We start from the raw sequence: 25,056 nt of genomic DNA on the forward strand, positions 1-25,056 counted from the left end.
ATGCCATATCATCTAATTATAATTTACCTACGTTGGCTGGCTGGATGTAAGATGACGATGTTATCCATTCAGCCATGTCCGGATCGTGACAATTCTATGAAGCCCAAATTTAACCATAGTTTACATCCTGGTTCATGCGGTGGGCAAAGGTATAAGTTATGGCGGACGGGTCAAGTTCACGACATGTAGGATGGCAAGGCAGCATTTAAACCTAGGGGGCTGAATGAACTCAACTGCATAAGCCGGGGTGGCGCAGTGGTTAGAGTGCAGCACTGCAGGCTACTTCAGCTAACTGCTAGCTGTAGTTCAGCAGTTCGAATCTCACAACCATCTCCAGGTTGACTCATCCTTCCATCCTTCCGAGGTGGGTAAAATGAGACCCCAGACTGTTGGGGGCAAGATGCTGATTCTGTAAACCGCTTAGAGAGGGCTATAAAAGCGCTATTAAGCAGTTTATAGGTCTGAATTCTATTGCTATAATAGGGGATCCAGACCAGTAGTGGGTTCTAAAACCAGTTGCTACTGGTTTATGTGCGGGCTCCCATGTGCAGAAGCATCCTGGGCGGGTGGGAAGAGTCTCCCGCCAACAGCGATACCAGTTCAAAGAATTGAGCTGAACCAGGAGCAAACCGCCACTGATCCAGACCCAGAAAAGTGGGTCAGTTAAATAACCCTGACCCAATCGGGTATCTGTAATTAGATTTTCAGGGATGGGGAGGGCTGAGGATGGCCAAATTCCTGTTTCCAACAATAAAATTAATTCTATGTGATCTGGGTTTCTGCCTCCCCCTCCTTTCCGAATGGCTATCGTATTCTCTAGAACAGAGGTCTTCATAGCCGGCTGGAGAATTCTGGGAGTTGAAATTCACAAGTCTTAAAGTTGCCAGGTTTGGGGACCCCTGCTCTAGAAAAGATATAAAAATAGAAAAGATATATGAAAGGAAGAAAAGATATATGAGATATGAGATAAGGAGAGACAGTTGGACAGGGGACGAAAGGCACACTAGTGCACTTATGTACGCCCCTTACTGACCTCTTAGGAACCTGGAGAGGTCAATTGTAGATAGTCTAAGGCAGTGTTTTTCAACCAGTGTGCAGTGGCACACTAGTGTGCCGTGAGACATGGTCAGGTGTGCCGCGAAGAAGGAAGCTCAGGTTCTGGTCTCGCAACTTTTTGCTGAGAGAGAGAGTGAGAGAGAGAGAGAAAGAAAGAAAGCAAGAGTGAGAGAGAAAGAGAGGAAGAGAGAGAGAGAGAGAAAGAAAGAGAGAAAGAAAGCAAGAGAGATAGAGAAAAGGAGAGGGAGAGAGAGAGAAAGAAAGAGAGAAAGAAAGCAAGAGAGATAGAGAAAAGGAGAGGGAGAGAGAGAGAAAGAAATGTGCAAAAAGGGGAGGAAAAAAGAGAAATGAGAAAATGATTGAGATAGAGAATGAGAGGAAAGAGAGAGAAACAAAAGAGAGAGAGAAGTGAGTCTTGATTTAAAGCATATGATAAAAGGCACCCAAAGGATAAGAGGGGAAAAAAACCCCAGCCCTCACCTGGTTTTGGAAATGGTTCAAGAGTGTGTGTATACACACACACACACACACACACACACACACACACAGAGAGACAAGGGTGGGGAGGAGACAGGGGTGGAAAAAGAGAGGAGAGTGTCTTAGAGTGTCATTTTGTGTCATTTTGGTTGGTGATGTGCCCCAGGATTTTGTAAATGTAAAAAATGTGCCGCGGCTCAAAAAAGGTTGAAAATAACTGGTCTAAGGAAGAAATGTTGTGGGTTAGGGGTTGACACTACTGAGTCCGGTAATGAGTTCAACACTTCGACAACTCGATTGCTAAAGTCATATTTTTTACACTCAAGTTTGGAGTGATTAATATTAAGTTTTAATCTGTTGCGTGCTCTTGTGTTGTTGCGGTTGAAGCTGAAGTAGTCATTGACCGGTAGGACATTGCAGCATATGATCTTGTGGGCAATACTTAGATTGTGTTTTAGGCGCCGTAGTTCTAAGCTTTCTAGACCCAGGATTGTTAGTCTATTTTCGTAGGGTATTCTGTTTCAAGAGGAGCAGTGAAGGGCTCTTCTGGTGAAATATCTTTGGACGTTTTCAAGGGTGTTGATGTCCGAGATGTGGTATGGGTTCCAGACAGATGAGCTGTATTCAAGGATGGGTCTGGCAAAAGTTTTGTAGGCTCTTGTGAGTAGTGTGAGATTGCCGGAGCAGAAGCTACATAGGATCAGGTTAACAACTCTAGAAGCCTTTTTGGCGATATTGTTGCAGTGGGCTTTAGCACTTAGGTCATTTGATATTACTATTCCAAGGTCTTTTACTGAGTGGGGGTAGGCTGTGAGATTTTGTTTATTCAGTTTATATATGAGGTTTGGATTCTTTTTGCCGATGTGGAGGGTAGAGCAACTTTTGCCGATGTGGAGGGTAGACTTTAGCAAGTGTGTCTGGAGGCTGTTGAGGTCTGGATGGGTGTCAACAGACTCAAATTCAACCCTGATAAGACGGAGTGGCTGTGGGTTCTGTCTCCCAAGGACAATTCTATCTGTCCGTCCAGCACCCTGGGGGGGAATCATTGACCCCCTCAGAGAGGGTCTGCAACTTGGGCGCCCTCCTCGATCCACAGCTCACATTAGAGAAACATCTTTCAGCTGTGGCAAGGGGCGCGTTTGCCCAGGTTCGCCTGGTGCACCAGTTGCGGCCTTATTTGGACCAGGAGTCACTGCTCACAGTCACTCATGCCCTCATCACCTCGAGGCTCGACTACTGTAACGCTCAGATCAGATCATGCAGAATGCAGCTGCGAGAGCAATCACGGGCTCTCCTAGGTATGCCCATGTTACACCAACACTCCACAGTCTGCATTGGTTGCCGATCAGTTTCTGGTCACAATTCAAAGTGTTGGTTATGACCTATAAAGCCCTTCATGGCACCGGACTAGAATATCTGCGAGACTGTCTTCTGCCGCACGAATCCCAGCAGCCGGTTAGGTCCCACAGAGTTGGCCTTCTCCGGTCCCGTCGACTAAACAATGTCGGCTGGCGGGGCCCCAGGGGAAGAGACTTCTCCGTGATGGCCCCGACCCTCTGGAACCAGCTCCTCCCAGAGTTTAGGATTGCCCCCACCCTCCTTGCCTTTCATAAACTTCTTAAAACCCACCTCTGCATGGGGAAACTGAGGCATGGGGAAACTGAGACATCTCCCCTTGCCTATGTAGTTTTATGTATGGTATGTTTGTTTGTATGCTTTTTATATAGTAGGGTTTTTAGCTTTCTTATGTAAATTGTTATTTTAGACTTCAATATTAGATTTGTTATGGTATATTGTTTTGTCACTGCTGTGAGCCGCCCCGAGTCTGCGGAGAGGGGCGGCATACAAATCTAATAAATAAAATAAAATAAAATAATAAAATAAAATAATAAATAAAATAAAATAAAATAAAATAACATAACATAACACAACATAACATAAAACAAACAAACAAACTTTCTTGCGCTTTTGCGCAAAGTTGCCCCAAAGGGTTCGAAGGGGGCGCCCCAAGCGGCGGCGTTTCGAACCCAGGACTTCCCTCCCTGCCTGCCTTTTTATAAAGTTACACCCCCTCGGCTCCGCCTTGTGCCTCCGCCTTGCCCTGCCCTGCGCCGGCTTCCTTCGCGGGGAACCCGGGGCGGGAAGAGCGAGCGCGTCCGTGCGGCGATGGAGGAGCCGCCCCGAGGCGCGTGAAAGCGGCAGGAGTGGCGGTGCGGGGCGGGCTGGGGGGGCGGCGGCGGCGCTGCTTCCTTTCATTTTCGGCGTGCCGGGCGAAGAAAAGAAGCCGCCGCCGCCTCCACCGGATCCCTGGGCCTTTTCAAGCCGGCCAAGTGGAGAGTTAGTAGTGGGAGAAGAGGAGAGAAACTGGTCGCCGGGCTCCTTCCCCCTCCCGACCATGGAAGATGTGAGTAATGCGGAGTTTGTGTGTTTGTTTTCCTAAAAGCGTCCGGAGTTGCAACAAAGTTAAGTTGCTAGTCCTTTAGGGCTTGGCTGGCTTTAAAATAAAAGGGGAGGGGGTCCCCAATCCGGGAGAGACCCTCCCCTCTCTCTTCCTCCCCCCCCCCCTCTGTTCCTCTACAGCAGTGTTTCCCAGCCTTGGCAACTTGAAGATATTTGGACTTCAACTCCCAGAATTCCCTGGCTGGGGAATTCTGGGAGTTGAAGTCCAAATATCTTCAAGTTGCCAAGGTTGGGAAACACTGCTCTACAGCTTTTAAAAATATATACTGTATATGTGTTATTTTAAACCCGGACTTCTGTTTTTGCTCCCAAGTTAAAACTTGGGTGAGTTTCAACTGGCCGAGGAGGAGGAGAAAGAGAAAAGGATCTTAAGGAGGCTTTGTGTGTGTGTGTGTCTTGTTGTGTTGCTTCGCGGGTGTGTTTGCAAGAGTTGATGGAGAGGGAGGATGGAGGCCCTTACAGGGCCTGTGCCGTGAGGGGGAGTGGGCGAGGGAGGGAGGGAGGGAGGGGAGAGAAGCGGAGGAAGGCCTTTGCTTTCCTTCCTGCCAAGATTGCAGCTGACACCAAGGAGGGGAGGGGGAAGGCTGGGAAGGGTTGTTTTCCTGCTTTTGTGGGGGGCAATAGTCTGGGCGGTGCAAGCGGGGGAACCATTGAGTAGTCTGATAGTCCCCAAAGTTGATAAAAATGAACCGCAGGAAAAGTTTTGCTTGGTTGGTTGCAAAATGCTCCTAGGTTCCTTATTTTAACTTTATTTATTTGTTTTGTCAAGTACATATTGGTAGTACTGTATACAAAGATATAACAGTGTTGATATACATGATACTAATAAGAGAGAAACATTAGGATAGGGGACGGTAGGCACGCTGGTGCACATATGCACACCCCTTACATTAGGACGTAACAATGTTTATATACATGATACTAGTGAGAGAGAAACCTTAGGACAGGGGACCAAAGTTACTTTGATGCACTTATACACGCCCCTTACTGACCTCTTAGGAATCGGGAGAGGTCAACAGTGGATAGTCTAAGCAGGGTAAAGTTTTGGGGGTTAGGTGATGATACTACAGAGTCAGGTAGTGAGTTCCATGCATCAACTATTCGGTTACTAAAGTGGTATTTCCTGCAGTTCTGAGTTTGGTACGGTTTATTTTAAGTTTGTATTTGTTGTGTGCTCGTGTGTTGTTGTGGTTGAAGCTGAAGTAGTCGTTGACAGGTGGATTTCGGGTTCAAACCCGGCCTGGAATTTGGGCAGGCAAGCCATCAGCAAGTAGCTCTTCACCTTTAATAAGATGGGAAGAGTGTCTGGCATTCGGATAAGAAGTGGCTATGGATTGAACTAGCTCTTGGGAATGCAGTGAACAAGCAGCTATCTATGGTGGTTGGAGAACCCCAAAGCAGAGTCTCTGGCCATTCAACCTGCCTTCCCTCCCAGCAGTTTCTGTCCCATTCAATCCTGTCTTTTTGCATTCTCTTTCGGCCCTTTGGCTACCCTGGCTGTGTTCATTAAGGGCACGTTCACCTGTGTTTAAAATAATCATGGTTTATTCATGGAATCTCATTTCCTGGGTTTGTGCATAAACGATGTACCCAGCAGCCTGATTTGCAAAACAATACAGTAATGATAATAATTATTATCTGGGAGCCAAACTAACTCTCCTTTGGAATGTTGCATAAGTGTAGCCTGCTGGTTTTTCTATTTTCTTTCTTTTTGCACCGATGGGGAAGTGGCGGGGAAGGGTTGGACTAGATGACCTCTTGAGTTACCGTCTAACATTCCAAAGACAGAGAAGAAATATAAGTGTATGGGGGACAGGACTTGGGGTAAGTTATGGAGCACAATCTGCCATCCAGTACTTGACAGCATAGAAACATAGAAAATTGACAGCAGGAAAAGACCTCGTGGTCCATCTAGTCTGCCCTTATACTATTTTCTGTATTTTATCTTAGGATGGATATATGTTTATCCCAGGCATGTTTAAATTCAGTTACTGTGGATTTACCAACCACGTCTGCTGGAAGTTTGTTCCAAGCATCTACTACTCTTTCAGTCAAATAATATTTTCTCATGTTGCTTCTGATCTTTCCCCCAACTAACCTCAGATGGTTCACTTTCCTATTAAAAAAACTTCCCTCCTTAACCTTAACATATTTAAATGTTTCGATCATGTCCCCCCTTTCCCTTCTGTCCTCCAGACTATACAGATGGAGTTCATGAAGTCCTTCCTGATAGGTTTTATGCTTAAGACCTTCCACCATTTTTGTAGCCCGTCTTTGGACCCGTTCAATTTGATCAATCTCTTTTTGTAGGTGAGGTCTCCAGAACTGGACACAATATTCCAAATGTGGTCTCACCAGCGCTCTATACAGCGGGATCACAATCTCCCCCTTCCTGTTTGTTATACCTCTAGCTATGCAGCCAAGCATCCTACTTGCTTTCCCTACCGCCTGACTGCACTCTTCACCCATTTCAAGACTGTCAGAAATCATGACCCCTAAATCCTTCTCTTCTGAAGTTTTTGCTAACACAAAACTGCCAATACAATACTGAAGCATTTCTGTATCCTTTTCTGTAAGATTCTTAGCTGCTTAGGTAGCCCAATAAAATGAAAGTTTGGCATCCTTTCTTTGAACTCCAGATGCCCATGGAGGTTAGGATTACCATAGTAAAATGGCTGTGCCTAAAAACCAAAGGTAAATCAACTTAAAGGGCCCTTTTTGATTGGAATTTCCATCCTTTTTCTCTGCTGAGATCTATAGCCCAGAAACAAAAATGTATGCAAATTTCTCATTTCTGATTTAACCAGTTACTCAACTCAGCACGTGATTTAGAAGATGCCCCTATTCATTCTTCGCCAGTTGCATTAGGAAGCCTGGGCATATAAGGGGAAAAAAAAGATGCATCGATTTAAATTTGCATTTCTGCAAAAAACCCACAAATCTGCAACAATGGTCTTTGCCCAAAACTGGGAAAAAAATGAGGAAACCTGGAAGAAGTGATTAAGAAAATTATGACCAGAGATGGATAGATTGACTTTGGAATTGAAAAATAAAGGAGAGACGGAATATTACGAGATACAGAATAAATTTTATCAATGGTGGGGACGGAAAAGAAGGATGTAAAATATGAAATGACTAGGAGTTATAAAATGGAGAATTCAAGAGATGTATGCATGTAACTACAATAAATTGAGAGTGGGTAAGATAAACTGAATCCGCTAGGAGAAAGGCGGCCTGCAAATTTAATTAATTAATTAATTAATTAAACTTTTAAAAAATAGTGAGAGAAATGTGTTTGTATATATATAAAAAAGAAAGAGTCTTTGGAAAAGGGCAGGATACAAATCTAATTAATAATAATAATAATAATAATAATAATAATAATAATAATAATAATAAAATACTGAATAGACTAAATGTAGATAAGTAGTATATATTAAGTTACATGATATTTTAGTATGCATGGCAAAGATAACACCAGGATGGCAACACTGTGTTCAACATTTTAAATATAATTTTAAAAATTGGAAAAGAAAGAGAAAGAGAAAAAGAAAGAAAGAGAAAAGAGAAAAAGAGAGAAGGAAAGAAAGTGAGAGAGAAAGAAAGAAAGAAATCAGTGTTGCTGTCTTAAAGGAAGTATTTCTTCCTGTGTGCCTAAAAGGAATTGCTTTCTAGAAGGGATTCCAGAGTGAAGCCTAGTCTAGATTCAGCTGAAAGGGAAGATAAGGAAGTCTCTTTTCTCTGAAGCCGATTGATTCTGATGTGACTTGTGGGAAAGTGATGTGAGGAATAATCAGGATTATTAAGGAGAGAGCTTCTGGCTTAACATGTCGTGAGAACCTGGTTGAACATAGTTTATTCAGGAAATATACCAACTGCAACTTAACACAACTTGTGGCACACATTGTTCCCTGTTTCCTGAATTGTAACTGTTGTCTGGCTGGGCTGATGTCGCAAAAAATGGAACTTATAGATGGAAAAACTCCAAAGAGTTTGTTTCGGTCTCATCATTATTATTATTTTTAATCTTTGGCCTGGGAACTTTGTAGAACAGGCAGTGCTTGTCCTGCAAATAGAATGCCATTCCTTTCAAAAGAATTTGCAGTATCTTTTGTGCATCTGAATCTGAATAGGCCCAGATGGGGAGCAAGCCATTCCTATCCTTGACCTTAAAAGAGTTTCAAAGGATTTGTTTGTGCTTCATACTTTTTATTATTATTAATATTTCAGTTCTGCTGTCTCTCCTCTGGTCCCCTGTTTTGTTTTGTCTTTCCTTCTTCCGCTTTACGACTCTTGTCTCTTCAAATAGGGTCTTGCCTTCTTCTGCCAACAACCCGTTTGCATTCGTTCTATCAGAGTGCTTCTATCTTGGCACCACAAGTCTTCTCCTTCTCCTCCTCCTCCTCCTTCTTCTCCTCCTCCTCCTCCTCCTCCTCTTCTTCTTCTTCTTCTTCTTCTTCTTCTTCCTCCTCCTCCTCCTCCTCTTCCTTCCTTCCTTCCTTTCCCCTTCTCTCTTCTTCCATGTATCTTCTTCCTCTTCCTCTTCTTCTTCTTCTTCTTCTTCTTCTTCATCTTCTTCTTCTTCCTCCTCCTCCTCTTCCTTCCTTCCTTTCCCCTTCTCTCTTCTTCCATGTATCTTCTTCTTCTTCTTCTTCTTCTTCCTCCTCCTCCTCTTCCTTCCTTCCCTTCCCCTTCTCTCTTCTTCCATGTATCTTCTTCTCCTCCTCCTCCTCCTCCTCCTCCTCCTCCTCCTCACAAGGGCTGTTTCGCACACAGAAAAAAAAAGGTTTTTCACAAGCCCTTCAGCTGTTCCGCCTTCTCAGAAGAGGAAACTGCCTTTTTAATGCTTTATAAGGATATGGTAATGGTACGGTTTGAATCTGCTGATCTGGCTATCTTGCTTGCTCCCTGCCTGCCTCCTAGAGCAGCAAGGTAGATATGTAAGCTTCACACTTGGAAAGATCTGACATCGCTTGAGAATAGGGAGGTGATCCCAAAAATCTGAAGCTGCAATCAGTAGTCCACAGGCAGCTGTTACAAGAGCTGTCAAGGACAATACACTTAAAGTAGCCTATTGATAAATCAGATTAGAGGGACCTTGGAGGTCTTCTGGCCCAACCCCCTGGTCAGGCAGGAGATCCTATGCCAGTGATGGCGGGACCTTTTTCCCCCACACCAATAATTCAATGCCTGGGGAGGGCGAAAACAGCTTCCCCCACCCCCAGAGGCCCTCTGGAGGCCAAAAACAGCCTGTTTCTCAACTTATGGTGGGCCCAGTAGGCTTGTGTTTCACCCTCCTCAGGCTACAAAGGCTTCCCTGGAGTCAGGGGAAGGTAAAAACGCCCTTCTCCACCCCACAACCCCAGAGGCTCTCTGCAAGCCAAAAACGCCCTCCCAGAGCCCCTGTGTGAGCCAAAAATCAGCTGGCTGGCACACAGATGCACATTGGAGCTGAGCTAGGGCAATGGCTCACATGCCAGCAGATATGGCTCCGCGTGCCCCCGGTTTGCCATCACTGCTCTAGGCCTTCAGTTGTCTTAGTTGCTGTTCTCTGAAAGCAGGTTGCCTTTAAAACCAGGGCAGGGAATTTATTTTCCCTCAAATTACTACGAACAAGGTGCTCCTGGCCTTCTCTCATCAATGGCCAGGAGGATCCAGAGTATCTCTCAACGCTGGTGAGTTAACCAGAAAATTGCAGCTGAGCAACGTCGGCAAGTTTCCATTCCAAGCTTGACCCAACTAGATCCATTATCTGTCCAGCCCAGGATTGGCTTATGGTAGCTGGTAATGATTTTCCCACTAGAAAATGAGCTGGTGATGAAGCACCGTTCCTGGTTCCCCTAACCACCCTTTGCTCAATTAATAAACCAATTCCCTGAATTCAGGCAACGTGGAAGCTAAAACATTGCTACCTGGAACTGCACAATTCATTTGCCTAAAACATGGCTGGCTACTTTGTGGTGCAAATCCACTCATTTCATGCAAATTATTCCTTTCAACCGTTCTGCTGCTAGGGAGTGACCAGAGGGAGATTTCCTTCCTGTAATTTCTGTTGGTAAAAACCAGGAGATTGTAACTTGTGGCATTTGGCCCCCAAATGAATTAACATCCAGAGTAAAAATCTGGCCACTACTCCTGTATTTTGAACTTATGTCCTTGAGGACTTAAGGTATATAATACAGTGGTACCTCTACCTACAAACGCCTCTACTTACAAACTTTTCTAGATAAGAACCGGGTGTTCAAGATTGTTTTGCCTCTTCTCAAGAACTATTTTCCACTTACAAACCCAAGCCTCCGAAACTGTAACCGGAAAAGGCAGGGAGAAGCCTCGGTGGGGCCTCTCTAGGAATCTCCTGGGAGGAAACAGGGCCAGAAAAGGCAGGGAGAAGCCTCGGTGGGGCCTCTCTAGGAATCTCCTGGGAGGAAACAGGGCCAGAAAAGGCAGGGAGAAGCCTCCGTGGGGCCTCTTTAGGAATCTCCTGGGAGGAAACAGGGCCGGAAAAGGTGGGGAGAAGCCTCTGTGGGTCTCTCTAGGAATCTCCTGGGAGGAAACAGGGCTGAGAAAAGCGGGGAGAAGCCTCTGTGGGGCCTCTCTAGGAATCTCCTGGGAGGAAACAGGGCCGGGAAAGGAGGGAAGAAGCCTCCGTGGTGCTTCTCCAAGAATCTCCTAGGAGGAAACAGGGCCGGAAAAGGTGGGGAGAAGCCTCTGTGGGTCTCTCTAGGAATCTCCTGGGAGGAAACAGGGCTGAGAAAGGCAGGGAGAAGCCTCTGTGGGGCCTCTCTAGGAATTTCCTGGGAGGAAACTGGGCCGGAAAAGGAGGGAGAAGCCTCTGTGGGGCCTCTCTAGGAATCTCCTGGGAGGAAACAGGGCCTCCACCCTCCCTGTGGTTTCCCCAATCACACACATTATTTGCTTTTACATTGATTCCTATGGGAAAAATTGCTTCTTCTTACAAACTTTTCTACTTAAGAACCTGGTCACCGAACGAATTAAGTTCGTAAGTAGAGGTACCACTGTAGTTACCTTGCTAGATCATTTGATACAATTTTATGGGTTACGCCCTCCCCCCCTTCCAAATAACTGGACAGTCCGATGCTTCTGAACATGTTCATAATGTTCTCGTCCTTATGTTATTGTTTCCTTTCGGCATCTGGAATATTTTTTTTTAATTGCCAAAGGAATGCAGAATATACGGATCGGTTGTACGTATTTTTAAAACCTTTGTGGCTCAGCCCGCGCCTCTTCATTTCCTTTTTAGACAGGCTTTCTTTACTCAAAACAATTTCTTCCTTATTTCATAATGCTGTTTTTATGAGGTGTGACAACTTCGTTCTGGCTGCGGAGTCCTCAGCCTGCCAAACAGCGTGAAGAAATAGGACATCGTAACAATTCTTTTATGGGCATTCTGTAACTCTGCAAGTTGTGCTACTTGGAGCCCAACTGTTCGTGCACAAAGGGGGGTTTTTTTGTCTCAAAAGGGTTTTTTTGTGGAGGTGATATTGGAAAAAACAACAATAACAAAAACCTAGAGCTGCCACTTTCAGTTTGTGGGTGGCCTTAAGCTAATGTGCAATCCTGGGTGTTCCCCCTTCTTCATACTGACATCCTTCGTCTTCACTTCTCCGGGTGTCATGGAAACCATACAAACAAACCCCAGCCTCTATTTTAACTTAATGGTTAGAATGGGAAGGGATGGTTCTGCATACTGACCTGGCTTATACAGCAGTCTAAGCCAGTAGGTTCTCAACATAAATACCTAAGCAATCCTAAATTTCAGTAACAGAGGGATATAATCTAGGACAGTGATGGCGAACCTTTTTTTCCTTGGGTGCCGAAATAGTGCATGTGCGCACAATTGCACTCGTGTGTGCCCGCACCCATATTCAGTGCCCCTCCAAGTGCCCCCATTTCCTGACTTCCAGTGGGCCCAGTAGGCCCATTTTTCAACCTCCCCATGCTCCAGAGATTTTCATGGAGCTTGGGAAGGGCAAAAACGCCCCCTACTGCCTCCTTGGATGTCCTCCGGAGGCCAAAAATGCCCTCCCAGAGCCTCCATGCGAGCCAAAAATCAGCTGGCAGACGCCCACATATGCACTGGAGCTGAGCTAGGGCAACGGCTCGCATGCCAGCAGATTACCTCTGGAATTGCCTGCTACCGCACGAATCCCAGCGACCGATAAGGTCCCACAGAGTTGGCCTTCTCCAGGTCCCGTCGACTAAACAATGTCGTTTGGTGGGCCCCAGGGGAAGAGCCTTCTCTGTGGCGGCCCCGGCCCTCTGGAACCAACTCCCCCCGGAGATTAGAACTGCCCCCACCCTCCCTGTCTTTCGTAAACTACTCAAGACTCACTTGTACCGCCAGGCATGGGGGAGTTGCGATATTCCTTCCCACTAGGCCATTACAAGTTATGCATGGTATGTTTGTGTGTATGTTTGGTTTTATAATAAGGGGTTTTAGTTGTTTTATTATTGGATTGTTACATGTTGTTTTTATCATTGTTGTTAGACGCCCCGAGTCTACGGAGAGAGGCGGCATACAAATCCAATAAATTATTATTATTATTATTATTATTATTATTATTATTATTATTATTATTATTATTATATGGCTCCGCGTGTCACCTGTGGCACTCGTGCCGTAGGTTCACCATCACGGATCTAGGACTAGGGAGGTACTAATACCACTCTATAAAGCCTTAGTTGGACCACACCTAGAGTACTGCATTTAGTTTTGGTCACCGCTTTACAAAAAAGATATTGAGATTCTAGAGAAATTGCAGAGGAGAGCAACTAGGATGATAAGGGGACTGGAAACTATAACATATGAAGAGCGGTTGCCAGAACTGGGCATGGTGAAGAGAAGGACCAGGGGAGACATGATAACAGTGTTCCAATTCTTGAGGGGCTGCCACAGAGGGGGGGGGGGGGTCAGGCTGTTTTCCAAGGCACCAGATGGCCAGACAATGAATAATGGATGGAAGCTGACCAAGGAGAGATTCAACCTGGAGATAAGAAGGAACTTTCAGATGCTGAGTGCGATCAACCAGTGGAACAGCTTGCCTGCGGAGGTCATGAGAGCTCCAACCCTTGAGACTTTCAAAGGGAGACTGGACTGCTATTTGTCTGAAATGGTGTAGGGACTCCTGCTTGAGCTTGGGGTTGGACTAGATCCGGGTAGGCAAAGTTGGCTCTTCTATGACATGTGGACTTCAACTCCCAGAGTACCTGAGCTAGCATGATTGGATCAGGAATTCTGGGAGTTGAAGCCCACAAGTCACCGAAGAGCCATCTTTGCTTACCCCTGCACTAGATGATCTAGTCCAAGATCCCTTCCAACTCTAATAATAACCTAACCTAACCTTTTGTGGCCATAGGTTACCCTAACCCTAATCCCAAGACTTAACATTTAAATCAGGGATCCTCAAACTTGGCAACTTTAAGACTTGTGGCTGGAGAATTCTGGGAGTTGAAGTCCACAAGTCTTAAAGTTGGCAAGTTTGAAGACCTCTGATTTAAATCAACATTTCTTCAAACATTTGTGAACACCCTGCGTTGACAGGCTGAGAACTATTGTTCTAAACTATTCTGTAGTTTACGGGTAATCCTTGATTTACAAGCTTACCATTTGATGTCATGTCAAAAAAAGGGGGGGGTACTTACGACTCAGATTAAAAGTTCTGACTGCTGTCCCTCCCATAGTTAGGTGGGATGGTTGCATTTTAAACCCTTGGCAAAGGGCCCCCATTTACAGCTGTTTGCAAGGTCCTGTGGTTACAGTCTGATGATTTCCAGGTAACATTCAGATGCCAAGGGAAGAAAGTTTACACTATTTCAATATGTGGTTTACTGTGGCTCAGTCATTATATACACAAGAGATGGAAAGATTCAGCATCACTCACTATGGAGGAATGGTCAGCGAAATTGACAAATCTTGCAGAGCTGGATAAACTAACTTCTCTGATTAGAGACAGCATTTTATTTATTAATTAATTTTAATTTTAATTATCTACACGTATGTGTGACTGGAAGATTCTTAGGGACAGAAATGAAAAACAAAACCTAAACACTAACTTGTGATTTACGGTTCTGAGAATTAGACAGGATGGATTCGGTGATGGTGAAGCTTTTTTGGTTCACAGGCCAAAAAGGGAGTGCAGGGGGGTTATGTACACATGTGCCAAGACCCATAATTCCATGTGGGGGGGCACGCATCCATGCATGACTTCCCCCCCGTTCCTGGCACACGATGGCACACCCATTTTTCGCTCTCCCAGGCTTCAGAGCCTTTTTAGGAGCCTGGGGAGGGTGAAAATGGCCTTCTCCATCCTTCCCAGAGGTCCTACGAAGGCCAGAAATGGGATTTCCCAACTTGAAAGGACCATTTCTGGCATCCGGAGGCCCTCTGTGGGAGAGGCCATTTTGGCCCTCCAGAAGCTCCTAGAAAGCCTGGGGAGAACTAAAAAAATGGGACTTCCGGTCCAACCAGGAGTCGGCAAATGGAATGTTTCTGGCCTCCGGAGGACCTCCAGGAGGAAGGAGGAGGCTGTTTTTGCCCTCCCTAAAAGGCTCTGGAGCTTGTGAAGAGCAAAAAATGGGCCTTCCCCACCCCCTCCGGAGACTGGAAATAGCCTGTTTCCTGTATCCTGGTGGACCCAGAAGGCCCCAAAATCAGCTGGCCAGCGCCTCACGTGCCTGCTGAAATGGCACCACGTGTCATATATTCGCCATCACAGAGATAGATCGTAGAGAAAAATGACACAACTATAGAGAGGTTGCTTAAAATATAATTGTGCTGATGCCTGCTGGGGAGAACGTCAAAAGCCACTGCTTTGTATTTTTTTAGAATTCCTTTCTATTTCTCTTTAATTTCCCCCCCTTTCTTGCATTTTCTTTCCTTTCTTTTTCTCTTCCTTATTCAGGTAGTGCTCAACTTTTGGGACCGTCTTCTGACGCACGAAACCCAGCGTCCGATAAGGTCCCACAGAGTCGGACTGCTCTGGGTTCTGTCGACTAAACAATGTCGTTTGGCGGTACCCAGGGGAAGAGCCTTCTCTGTGGCGGCCCTCTGGAATCAACTCCCCCTGGAGATTAGAACCGCCCCCACCCTCCTTACCTTTTGTAATCTACTCAAAACCCACCTATCTCACCAGGCATGGGGTAACTGAGTTGCCCCTAGGTTATACTAAGGCTATGGTAGAATTGTGTATGGTCTGTCTGAGTTGTATGGTTTTAATAACGGGTTTTTAATGAGTTTTTAATATATTGGATTTGTGACATTGTATTTTGTTGTGAGCCGCTCCAAGTCCTTGGAGAGGGGCGGCATATAAATCTAATAAATAATAATAATAATAATAATAATAATAATAATAATAATAATAACTTTCAACCATTAATTTAGTGGCTGTTCAGTTACAGCAGTGCTGGAAAAAAGGGACTTATAATAATTATAATGCAGTACTGCAGGCTACTTCTGCTGCCTGCCAGCTGCCTGCAATTTGACAGTTCAAATCCCACCAGGCTCAAGTTTGACTCAGCCTTCCATCCTTCCGAGGTGGATAAAACGAGGACCTCAAATTGTGGTGGGCAAGATACTGAGTTTGTAAAGTGCTTAGAGAGGACTGTAAAGCACTGTGAAGTGGTACATAAGTCTACGTACTGTTGCTATTCCTATTTTAGTTTTGCCTTTTGTGTGAATTTAGTCCATTGGGTTTAATGCATCATGAAAATCAGATTAGAAACATAGAAACATAGAAGACTGATGGCAGAAAAAGACCTCATGGTCCATCTAGTCTGCCCTTATACTATTTCCTGTATTTTATCTTACAATGGGTATATGTTTATCCCAGGCATGTTTAAATTCAGTTACTGTGGATTTATCAACCACGTGTTGCTTTTGATCTTTCCCCCAACTAACTTCAGATTGTGTCCCCTTGTTCTTGTGTTCACTTTCCTATTAAAAACACTTCCCTCCTGGACCTTATTTAACCCTTTAACGTATTTAAATGATTCGATCATGTCCTCCCTTTTCTTTCTGTCCTCCAGACTATACAAATTGAGTTCATGAAGTCTTTCCTGATACGTTTTATGCTTAAGACCTTCCACCATTCTTGTAGCCCGTCTTTGGACCCGTTCAATTTTATCAATATCTTTTTGTAGGTGAGGTCTCCAGAACTGAACACAGTATTCCAAATGTGGTCTCACCAGCGCTCTATATAAGGGGATCACAATCTCCCTCTTCCTGCTTGTTATACCTCTAGCTATGCAGCCAAGCATCCTACTTGCTTTCCCTACCGCCCGACCACACTGCTCACCCATTTTGAGACTGTCAGAAATCACTACCCCTAAATCCTTCTCTTCTGAAGTTTTTGCTAACACAGAACTGCCAATACAATACTCAGATTGAGGATTCCTTTTCCCCAAGTGCATTATTTTACATTTGGAAACACTAATGGCTAATTCAATAATTAGGGAGCATGCTGGTTATGAAATGTGGGAGACAGTATAACATGGGGGTTAAAGTATTGCAATATGATTAGAGATCCAGGTTTAGGTTTCAAGAGAGATGGTGGTGCAGTGGTTAGAATGCAGTAGTGCAGGCTACTTCTGCTGACTGCCGGAGTCTGTGGAGAGGGGCGGCATATAAATCTAATCTAATCTCATCTGACTGCAATTTGCCAGTTCAAATCCCACCAGGCTCAAGGGTGATGCAGCCTTCCATCCTTCCGAGGCAGGTAAAATGACAACTCAGAATTAATGGGGGCAAGATGCTGACTTTGTAAACTGCTTAGAGAGGGCTGTAAAGCACTAAAGCAGTATATAAGTCTAAGTCCTATATAAGTCTTAAAAGAGCTGAGGTGGCGCAGTGGGTAGAGTGCAGTACTGCAGGCCACTAAAGCTGACTGCTAGATCTGCAGGTCAGCGGTTCAAGTCTCATCACCAGCTGAAGGTTGACTCAGCCTTTCATCTTCTGAAGTGGGTAAAATGAGGACCCAGATTGTGGGGGCAATATGCTGGCTCTGTTAAAAAGTGCTATTGCTAACAAACTCCTGAGTCTATTATTATTATTATTATTATTATTATTATTATTATTATTATTATTATTATTATTATTTATTAGATTTGTATGCCGCCCCTCTCCGCAGACTTGGAGTGGCTCACAACAATGATAAAAAACAATATATATCGACAAATCTAATAATTAAAATCTAAAATAACAATTGTACATTTAAAAATCTAAAAGCAAGGAACCCCAATATAAAAAACATACATACAGTCATATCATGCACTAGAACTACATAGTCTAAGGAGAAGGGCGGGATAAAAAAAATCGAACAAACAAACAAACAAACAAATAAATTTAAAAAGTGCTATTGCTATTATTTTTTTCTCCCCAGAAGTCTTGACATATGCCTGTCAATTGAAGTCTCAAGTTTCACCAACCACACATTTTTTTATTTGCTGCTTGGAAGCTTGGAAGCTTAGACAAGGGAGGAAAGGCTTCATGTAATCTTGACTTGTGGTATTTAGACTTGATTTGCACCCAGCCAGGGGAGGGTCAGAAAGAATTGAGCTAACTCGGCTGCACGTGTACCACGCTCCTGGCTAAAGGGAGTCACATGAATCTCTGTCAAAACATGTGCCAGGTGCATCCCTTTCTGGTTCAATTGGACAAATTACAAAAACATGAATTAGGAGGGACAAAGCTTGCAGATTCCAGCAACTGGAAAGACTTCTTTTCAAAGCTGTTGCGAGCATCTATCAGTGACATATACCTGGGGTCAGTTATGCAGAAAAATGCAATTGCCGTTTTTACTTCAAGCTGAAGTTCTTTGTGACACTTTCATGCAAGCACCCTTGTGCACGGTATCATTTGGGAGCAAAGCAGACGTCAGAATTGCAATGTTTTGTGTAAATTGTTTGCAAGCTGTCTTGGTTGAAAGGTGCAACAGCTTAAAGCCGTGCGTGCAAAAATAAGTGTTAAAAAAACCACCCTGTTTCTAAAAATGGCATCAAAAAAGGCTTCTGTTAGAAGTCCCAGTTATGCCTAAATTTGTACACAGATCTGAAGGTTACAGGAAAGACACAACTTCCTGATATCTACAGTAGATTTTTTTTTAGAGCCCTATCTCTAAACAAGCTCGAAAGCACGAAATTTGATTATATCAAATTGATTTCAAATTACGGGTCCAAGTTCACCTTAGTTTGTTACTAGTCCTCTGGATGTTGTTGTTCTTGTTATCACGGCAGCATAAGAATGATTCTGTTGACCCTCGAAAAGGTTCACATTTCAGGGTGTCTTACAGCGCTCAGTTACGCAGTTCTGCTCAGAAATAAAATCCTATTGCCTTGTAGAACATGCTCCAGGCTAAGACTTGTGATGCGTTTAAAGCCTTAGGTTCTAAAAATACAAACTGAGCAAATGTCACTTGCATCCTGAAACTAGCAAAATAGCAAAGGGATTTTTGTATCCAAAAATTCTTGGCCGTACACAAACCGTATTTATTTACACGGTGGCCATGATGGGGTCTTAATGCTTTATGACCTCAGCACATTGTTTGGCGTGAGTGTATATGAGGATCTGATGGATTTTGTGCTTTGACAGATCGCAATAACAGTTTACATACCGCTTCACAAGTCTTTACATCTCTCTCTAAGCGGTTTACACAGTCAGCCTCTTGCCCCAACAATCTGGGTCCTCATTTTACCCATTTTTGAAGGATGGAAAGCTGAGTCAACCTTGAGCTGGTGGTGAGATTTGAACTGCCAAATTGCAGATAGCAGAAGTAGCTTGCAGTACTTCACTCTAACCACTGTGCCACCACGGCTCAGATAATAAGTTATGTGGTCTTAGACTGCTTTGCCCATTGCACTAAGCCATGGTTTATTTTATAAACCACAATTAGATGAAGTTCTGCAACAAGTAAAACCAACACAAACTATTGGTATTGTTTAGTGGAGTGATGGATACAATATACTAAATGGTGATGAGAGTGCTCCATCATTAGAAGATTTTAAGACGAGATTGGACAGCCATTTGTCCAAAATGGTATAAAATCTCCTGCTTGTAGAGAGGGTTGGACTAGAAGACCTCCAAGGTCCCTTCCAAGTCTGTTAATTCTGTATGATCAGTATGGGAGTGGTCCATGTTCAATTCAATTCAATTCAATTTATTAGATTTGTATGCCGCCCCTCTCCGAAGACTCGGGGCGGCATACATGTTGTTACTTCCTTAATTTATTGCTATCAAAATTAACACGGTATGTGATTCTGATAGGCTAGAAGCTTAAAGAAACTGGTAGCTGAGCTGAATTGATTTCTCTGTTTCATTTCATGTCTCATTTCCCTTCTCCCCTCTCATTTCTGTATATTAATCTCTTTGGTTATTTGTATTCATTTTTAAGATGTTCTTTACAGCCTCGGTCAGTCAGTCTGAATTCCGAACAAGGGGAGGGTTACTGGGTGATTGATAAACTGTCCAGTCTGTTTCCGGTAAATCCAACTTCTCTCGAAAAGCATAAACGTTTGATGTGCGTCCCAAGTGCCTTTGAGAACACATTTAGGGAATCTTCTTTCTTGTCTTCCATTCAATCTTGTTCAATTCTCTTGGACCGCCTGGACAAAACCGTGCAGTTTTCCTGGCCAGGGATTTTCAGAAACCATTGCCTCCTTCCTGGGACCGAAAGAAAGTGACTGGCCCAAGGTCACCTAAGGTCCAGGACCAGAACTCACAGTCTCTCATTTTTTCACTTAATGCTTCAATCACTAGATCAAAACCGAGTCTCGATGTTGCAGCATAGCATAAAAATGTTAGAATAGGATTATATCATAATTATATATATCTGGACCTGTAGCATAAAAATGCTCTGCTCACCCTGATTCTATTATAAGCCAGGATAGGACGGTACTAACTTGCCTAGTCTGTATTTCTGGTAATTACAACAGGGAAACAAAAGGGCTCAATAAACATCTCACTGATAAACAGGTTTACATCACTCCAGACAGGACATTATACGATCAAAGGGGGAGATTTACATTGCCTGAAGCAAACACAGGAGGAGAGGGTGATTAAGGAGATTAGTTGTGATAAGGCAGAAGGCTTCAGAGAAATTAGGTGTGAGAAACATTTGCTCTGAGGAAGTGTTTCTAGGAAATTGGGTTTGTGATATCTGGGGGAAAGGAAGAACTCAAAGATATGTCATGTTTGAAGTTATGTTATTGGATGTTTGTGTATCACTTGACATGTACGTGTAATTATCCCCATTTTGCTTATGCTCCCAAATAAAAAGAGATACACGGCTCCATACTGTGTCACTTCACCCAGAGAGAGAATGTGTCCAAGTCTTCTTTCTAGGATTCGCGTTCGTGAGTGATCCCACACGGCTGGGTTGCTCTTAGCCCCTTTGAAGACATTGTCTTCATCAGGGACTTTGACAGCATCCACATCTCTAAAGCTATGATAGCGAACCTATGGCATGCATGCCACAGGTGGCACGTGGAGCGAGACCTTGCCCTATGTCAGCCAGCGCACTGGCCAGCTGATTTTCGGCCTTGAGAAAGGCCGTTTCGCCCTCTGGACGCTTCAGGGAAACTTCCTTGAAGCCCCGGAGTGCCAAAAAGTCACCGAACAGACAAACCGGAAGTTCGGACAACAGACTTCCTGTTTGCCTGTTGTGCTGTTTTTTGCACTCTGGAGGGTTCAGGGAAGCTTCTTGAAGTCCCAGAATGTAAAAAGCAGCACAATGGGCAAACAGGAAGTACATTTTCTGAACTTCCGGTTTTCTTGTTTGGCTGCTTGTTCACATTCTAGGCTTCAGTGAGGCCTGCGCGTGGGGGCAGCGCGGAGTGTGGGTGAGTGTCTGCGCATGAGTGGGGAAGAGGAAAGGGGTGTGGGCAGGTGCACGCATGCTAGCATAGACACACAGACCCTTTTGGTACGTGAACCAAAAATGTTTGCCATCATTGGTCTAAAGCAGTGTTTCCCAATCTTGGTAACATAAAGATGTCTGGACTTCAATTCCTAGAATTCCCCAGCCAGCATTGTTGGCTGGGGAATTCTGGGAGTTGAAGTCCAGATGCCAAGATTGGGAAACACTGCTCTAGAGTCATGTCTGCCACCTTAAAAACCCTCAATGAAAGCTTTGAGGTTCTGGAAAAGAATATTAGTTTTAGCACAGATCAAAATCAACTTCTTCAATATTGCACTTTTCAAACTTCGTGCCTTTCCTATAATCTTGAATTCCTTAACAAGCTTCTTCTAGGATACGAGAGTCAAACTCAAGGCCTGGGGCCTGGATCCAGCCCGCAGAGTACTTAGAAATGGCCCGCAGGGCTGCTCTGGAAACAGTGAAGGACTGGTCTGTGGCAGGGTCAGTTTCCTCTTCCTTCTACACATGCTCAGAGAGCAAAAAAATCACCTAAAATTAGGGAGGGGGAAGTGGCAGCACGCATAGACAGCACTGGAGCTATCGCGTCCAAATTGCACAATTGGCAGGCCACTATTGGAGCAGCGCAACAGACTGCACCGGAAGGAACCCACCTCTGGTCTGCAGGGCTTCTATCGTTGAAAACGGAGCTTGGAAGGGCTGCATGCGGCCCACCAAGCTCCATTTTCATTGGCAGGTGGTTGCAGGAGGTCGTCGCAGCAAAAAATAATAATAATAATAATAATTTATTAGATTTGTATGCCGCCCCTCTCCGAGGAGGTTGGGAGCCTATTTTAGCTGGCAGTGCGCTCGGGCCACCACAGCCGCCCCAGAAGGTGTGACGATGAGCTGGTCACACCCACCCTGGCCACGCCCACCCTGGCCATGCCCACTCTGGCCTCCCAAAGTCAAACAATCCTGATGTGGCCCTCAAGGAAATTGAGTTTGACACCCCTGTTCTAGGGGTGTAGTGCGGTTGGAGAATGATGGCTCTTTTATAACTTGTGGACTTCAGTTCCTGAACCAGGAATTTTGGGAATTGAAGTCCACAAATCATTAAAGGGGCCACAGTTCTCCACCTCTTTTGTAGGTGCTCAATTCATAGCGTTGAACTTGAAAACATCCAGTAGTCCTTTAAGAAGATGGGTTAGTTAGGATGTGCAGATGGTCTTTTCAGCAAAATAATTTCTCATACTAAACATCTTGGTAAGAAGCCACAGGTAGAACCAACATTTTGTGTGGCAGATCTGTGGCTCACTCCTCTAAGTTTTCCACCTCTATTTTCCACCTCTGTTTTAAACCACAGTAGAGAAATGAAAACTCCACCAGATGTCTTGAACTTCAGCCTTCGTAATTCCTAGTTATTATAAGCCGAAAATGCATTGGGCTTTATTCTCATCTTCATTTACAGAGAAGTCATCTCCTGAATTTTGTGTGTTATCTTCTTCTCCACCTTTCCATCAACACAAGCTCATCCATATCTAACCTTCCCTTCCTGCCCACCTTCCCTTTATCCAGTAAATGGCCAGGAAGGAAGGAAGGGTTTTCCACAGATCTGAACAGATTTACTGGCAGAGGGCTTTTGAAGAATGCTGAATAGTGTTTCATGCTAGTTGGTAAATCCTGAATCCTAAAGGTTGTCCACTTTATTCTAAGAAAAATAATTGGTGGTAGTTCTGTCTGGTATAATGAGGACTTATGGTAACTCATTACCTTTTAGCTTGATTAAACTTCCTTTGCAACCATCCGATTCCAAATAGGTCTTTATTTCCAACATATCATGTCCTTTTCAGTTCCTCTCTATGCATCAACATCTTTGAATACATAAACTAATTATTACGATTATTTCTTTCCCTCCCTCAAGGGATTTGCCCTTTTTAAAAAAAAAAAAAAGTCTGGATGCAAAACAATGTAAAGCATTATTCAGGAAGTTCTAATTTTGGAAATCTGATCAAGAAGGGATAGCCAAGTCTCTTCTCTCTTCAGCATCAATGTAGACGTCGTGAAATAGAACAGAGCGATGCTTGGCTTGGACAATGGAAACCTCTTGCCTTTAGGAAGCTGGGAGGAAATCACACGGAGCATAAAGCATAAAGATTCTGATGAAGTGAGGTATTCAAGCATGGTCCTTTGTTAACACTTAAAAGTGGCTGTTGGACAGCGTGGCACAATTACTCAGCTGCCCAGGTATAGCTCAATGGCCAATAAGAAGACACAGATGAGGTCACTGTCATGGACTACATTACCCAGAGTGCAATCTGTTACTACAGTCGCCTAATGCAGGGGTAGGCAAAGATGGCTCTTTTGTGACATGTGGACTTCAACTCCCAGAATTCCTGAGCTAGCATGATCGGCCCAGGAATTCTGGGAGTTGAAGTCATAGAAGAGCCAACTTTGACTACACCTGTCCTAATGCAATCTCTTAAAGAAACAGCTCTTAAACTGAGCTAAATATCCCTTTAATCTATCAGCACAACCGGGACCCTGCAGTGGTCATAAGTGTGAAAAACGATCCTAAGTCACTTTTTTTTCAGGGGTGTTGCAACTTCCAAGGTGTCCAGGGAAATCAGGGAATTATCAGGGAATTCATGAAAAAAAACCTGGACTAAATCCGGGGGGAAATCCAAACTATTAAAATGTTTAAAAGCCAGGGGAAAATTATGTGAAAAAAAACCAAAGGATCACGTTGCTTGGCAGATTCAAGCAAAATTGAGCATCACTGTCCTATTGTCTCTCCTATATCTCATAACTCTTTTCTTTTATTCCTATATCCTTTCTCTATTCTTTCATTGATATATTTTATTCCTATATCTTCTCTTCTCTTCTTTCTCTGATATATTTTACTACAAATATATCCTCTATAACCTTCATTGCATATTGGACTAAATAATTAAATCAAATAAATAAACAACTTGCTTCCTCAGCTACCGATATTTCTCCATGGCTTAGCCGTTTGGTGTGACATTATCTATGACTGCACCTTAACAAAATCGCAAGTTGCAGGGAAATGTCAGGGAATTTCAAAATGCTTTCCCCCTGGACACCCTGAACTTCGAACAGTCTCTGTTGGAAGTTGAGAACTAACTCTATTCCTCCTTGCCCAGGAATAAACATTGGCAAAAGTGGAACAAAGTTTTTTTTCTGGTTACAGAAATGTTACCTTTCGCAGCTTGCAAGCAAGCACGGCTCATTTTTGTACCTCTCTGGTGCTATGGGACAATGTCTAAAATCAGATTTTAATCTGATTTGAGTCTTTAAAATCAGATTCAGCAGTGTGTGTGGGAGGGGGGGATGGACTAGAAGACCTCCAGGGTCTCTTCTAGCTCATTCATACTATTCCAAATTTAGAAACAGATTTGCCCATGTGTGAAGTTTCCCAATCAGCTTGAGTCAGAAGAGGAAGTCTTGGATCTAATTATTTAGGTGAGTGGCCCAGTGTTCGGAAACTTCAGGTCGTGCAGAATGCAGCTGTGAGAGCAATCATGGGCTTTCCCAAATATGCCCATGTTACATCAACACTCTGCACTCTGCATTGGTTGCCGATCAGTTTCCGGTCACAATTCAAATTGTTTCGTTATGACCTATAAAGCCCTTCATCGCACTGGACCAGATTATCTCAGGGACGGTCTTCTGCTGCACGAATCCCAGTGACCAGTTAGGTCCCACAGAGTTGGCCTTCTCCGGGTCCTGTCAACTAAACAATGCCGCTTGGCGGGACCCAGGGGAAGAGCCTTATCTGTGGCGGCCCCGGCCCTCTGGAACCAACTCCCTCCAGAGATTAGAATTGCCCCCACCCTCCTTGCCTTTCGTAAGCTTCTTAAAACCCACCTCTGCCGCCAGGCATGGGGGAACTGAGACACCCTTTCCACCTAGGCCTTTACAATTTTATGCATGTTATGTCTGTATCTATGTTTGGTTTTATAATAAGGGTTTTCAACTGTTTTAATATTGGATTGTTATATGCTTTTTTAAATTACTGTTGTTAGCCGCCCCAAGTCTATGGAAAGGGGCGGCATACAAATCCAATAAGTAAGTAAGTAAGTAAGTAAGTAAGTAAGTAAGTAAGTAAGTAAGTAAGTAAGTAAGTAAGTCAGAGGCCTTATATTTCTGCCCCGCCAAGAAGCCAAACTAGTATATT

The 25,056-nt window shown here is 44.1% G+C and overlaps 1 protein-coding gene across 1 annotated transcript in view; it reads left to right on the plus strand.

Moving 5' to 3' along the window:
* Positions 1-3,853: 3,853 nt before the first annotated feature.
* Positions 3,854-25,056, plus strand: part of PLEKHO2 (pleckstrin homology domain containing O2) — a 51,884-nt gene continuing 30,681 nt past the window's right edge. The window contains 1 exon segment of the mRNA XM_070763476.1: positions 3,854-3,937. Within this exon segment, the coding sequence (XP_070619577.1) occupies positions 3,929-3,937 (9 nt within the window). The 5' untranslated portion in view covers positions 3,854-3,928.

This window comes from Erythrolamprus reginae, chromosome 10 (genome assembly GCF_031021105.1).
Source record: "Erythrolamprus reginae isolate rEryReg1 chromosome 10, rEryReg1.hap1, whole genome shotgun sequence".
In the NCBI taxonomy this organism is placed as follows: domain Eukaryota; kingdom Metazoa; phylum Chordata; class Lepidosauria; order Squamata; family Dipsadidae; genus Erythrolamprus; species Erythrolamprus reginae.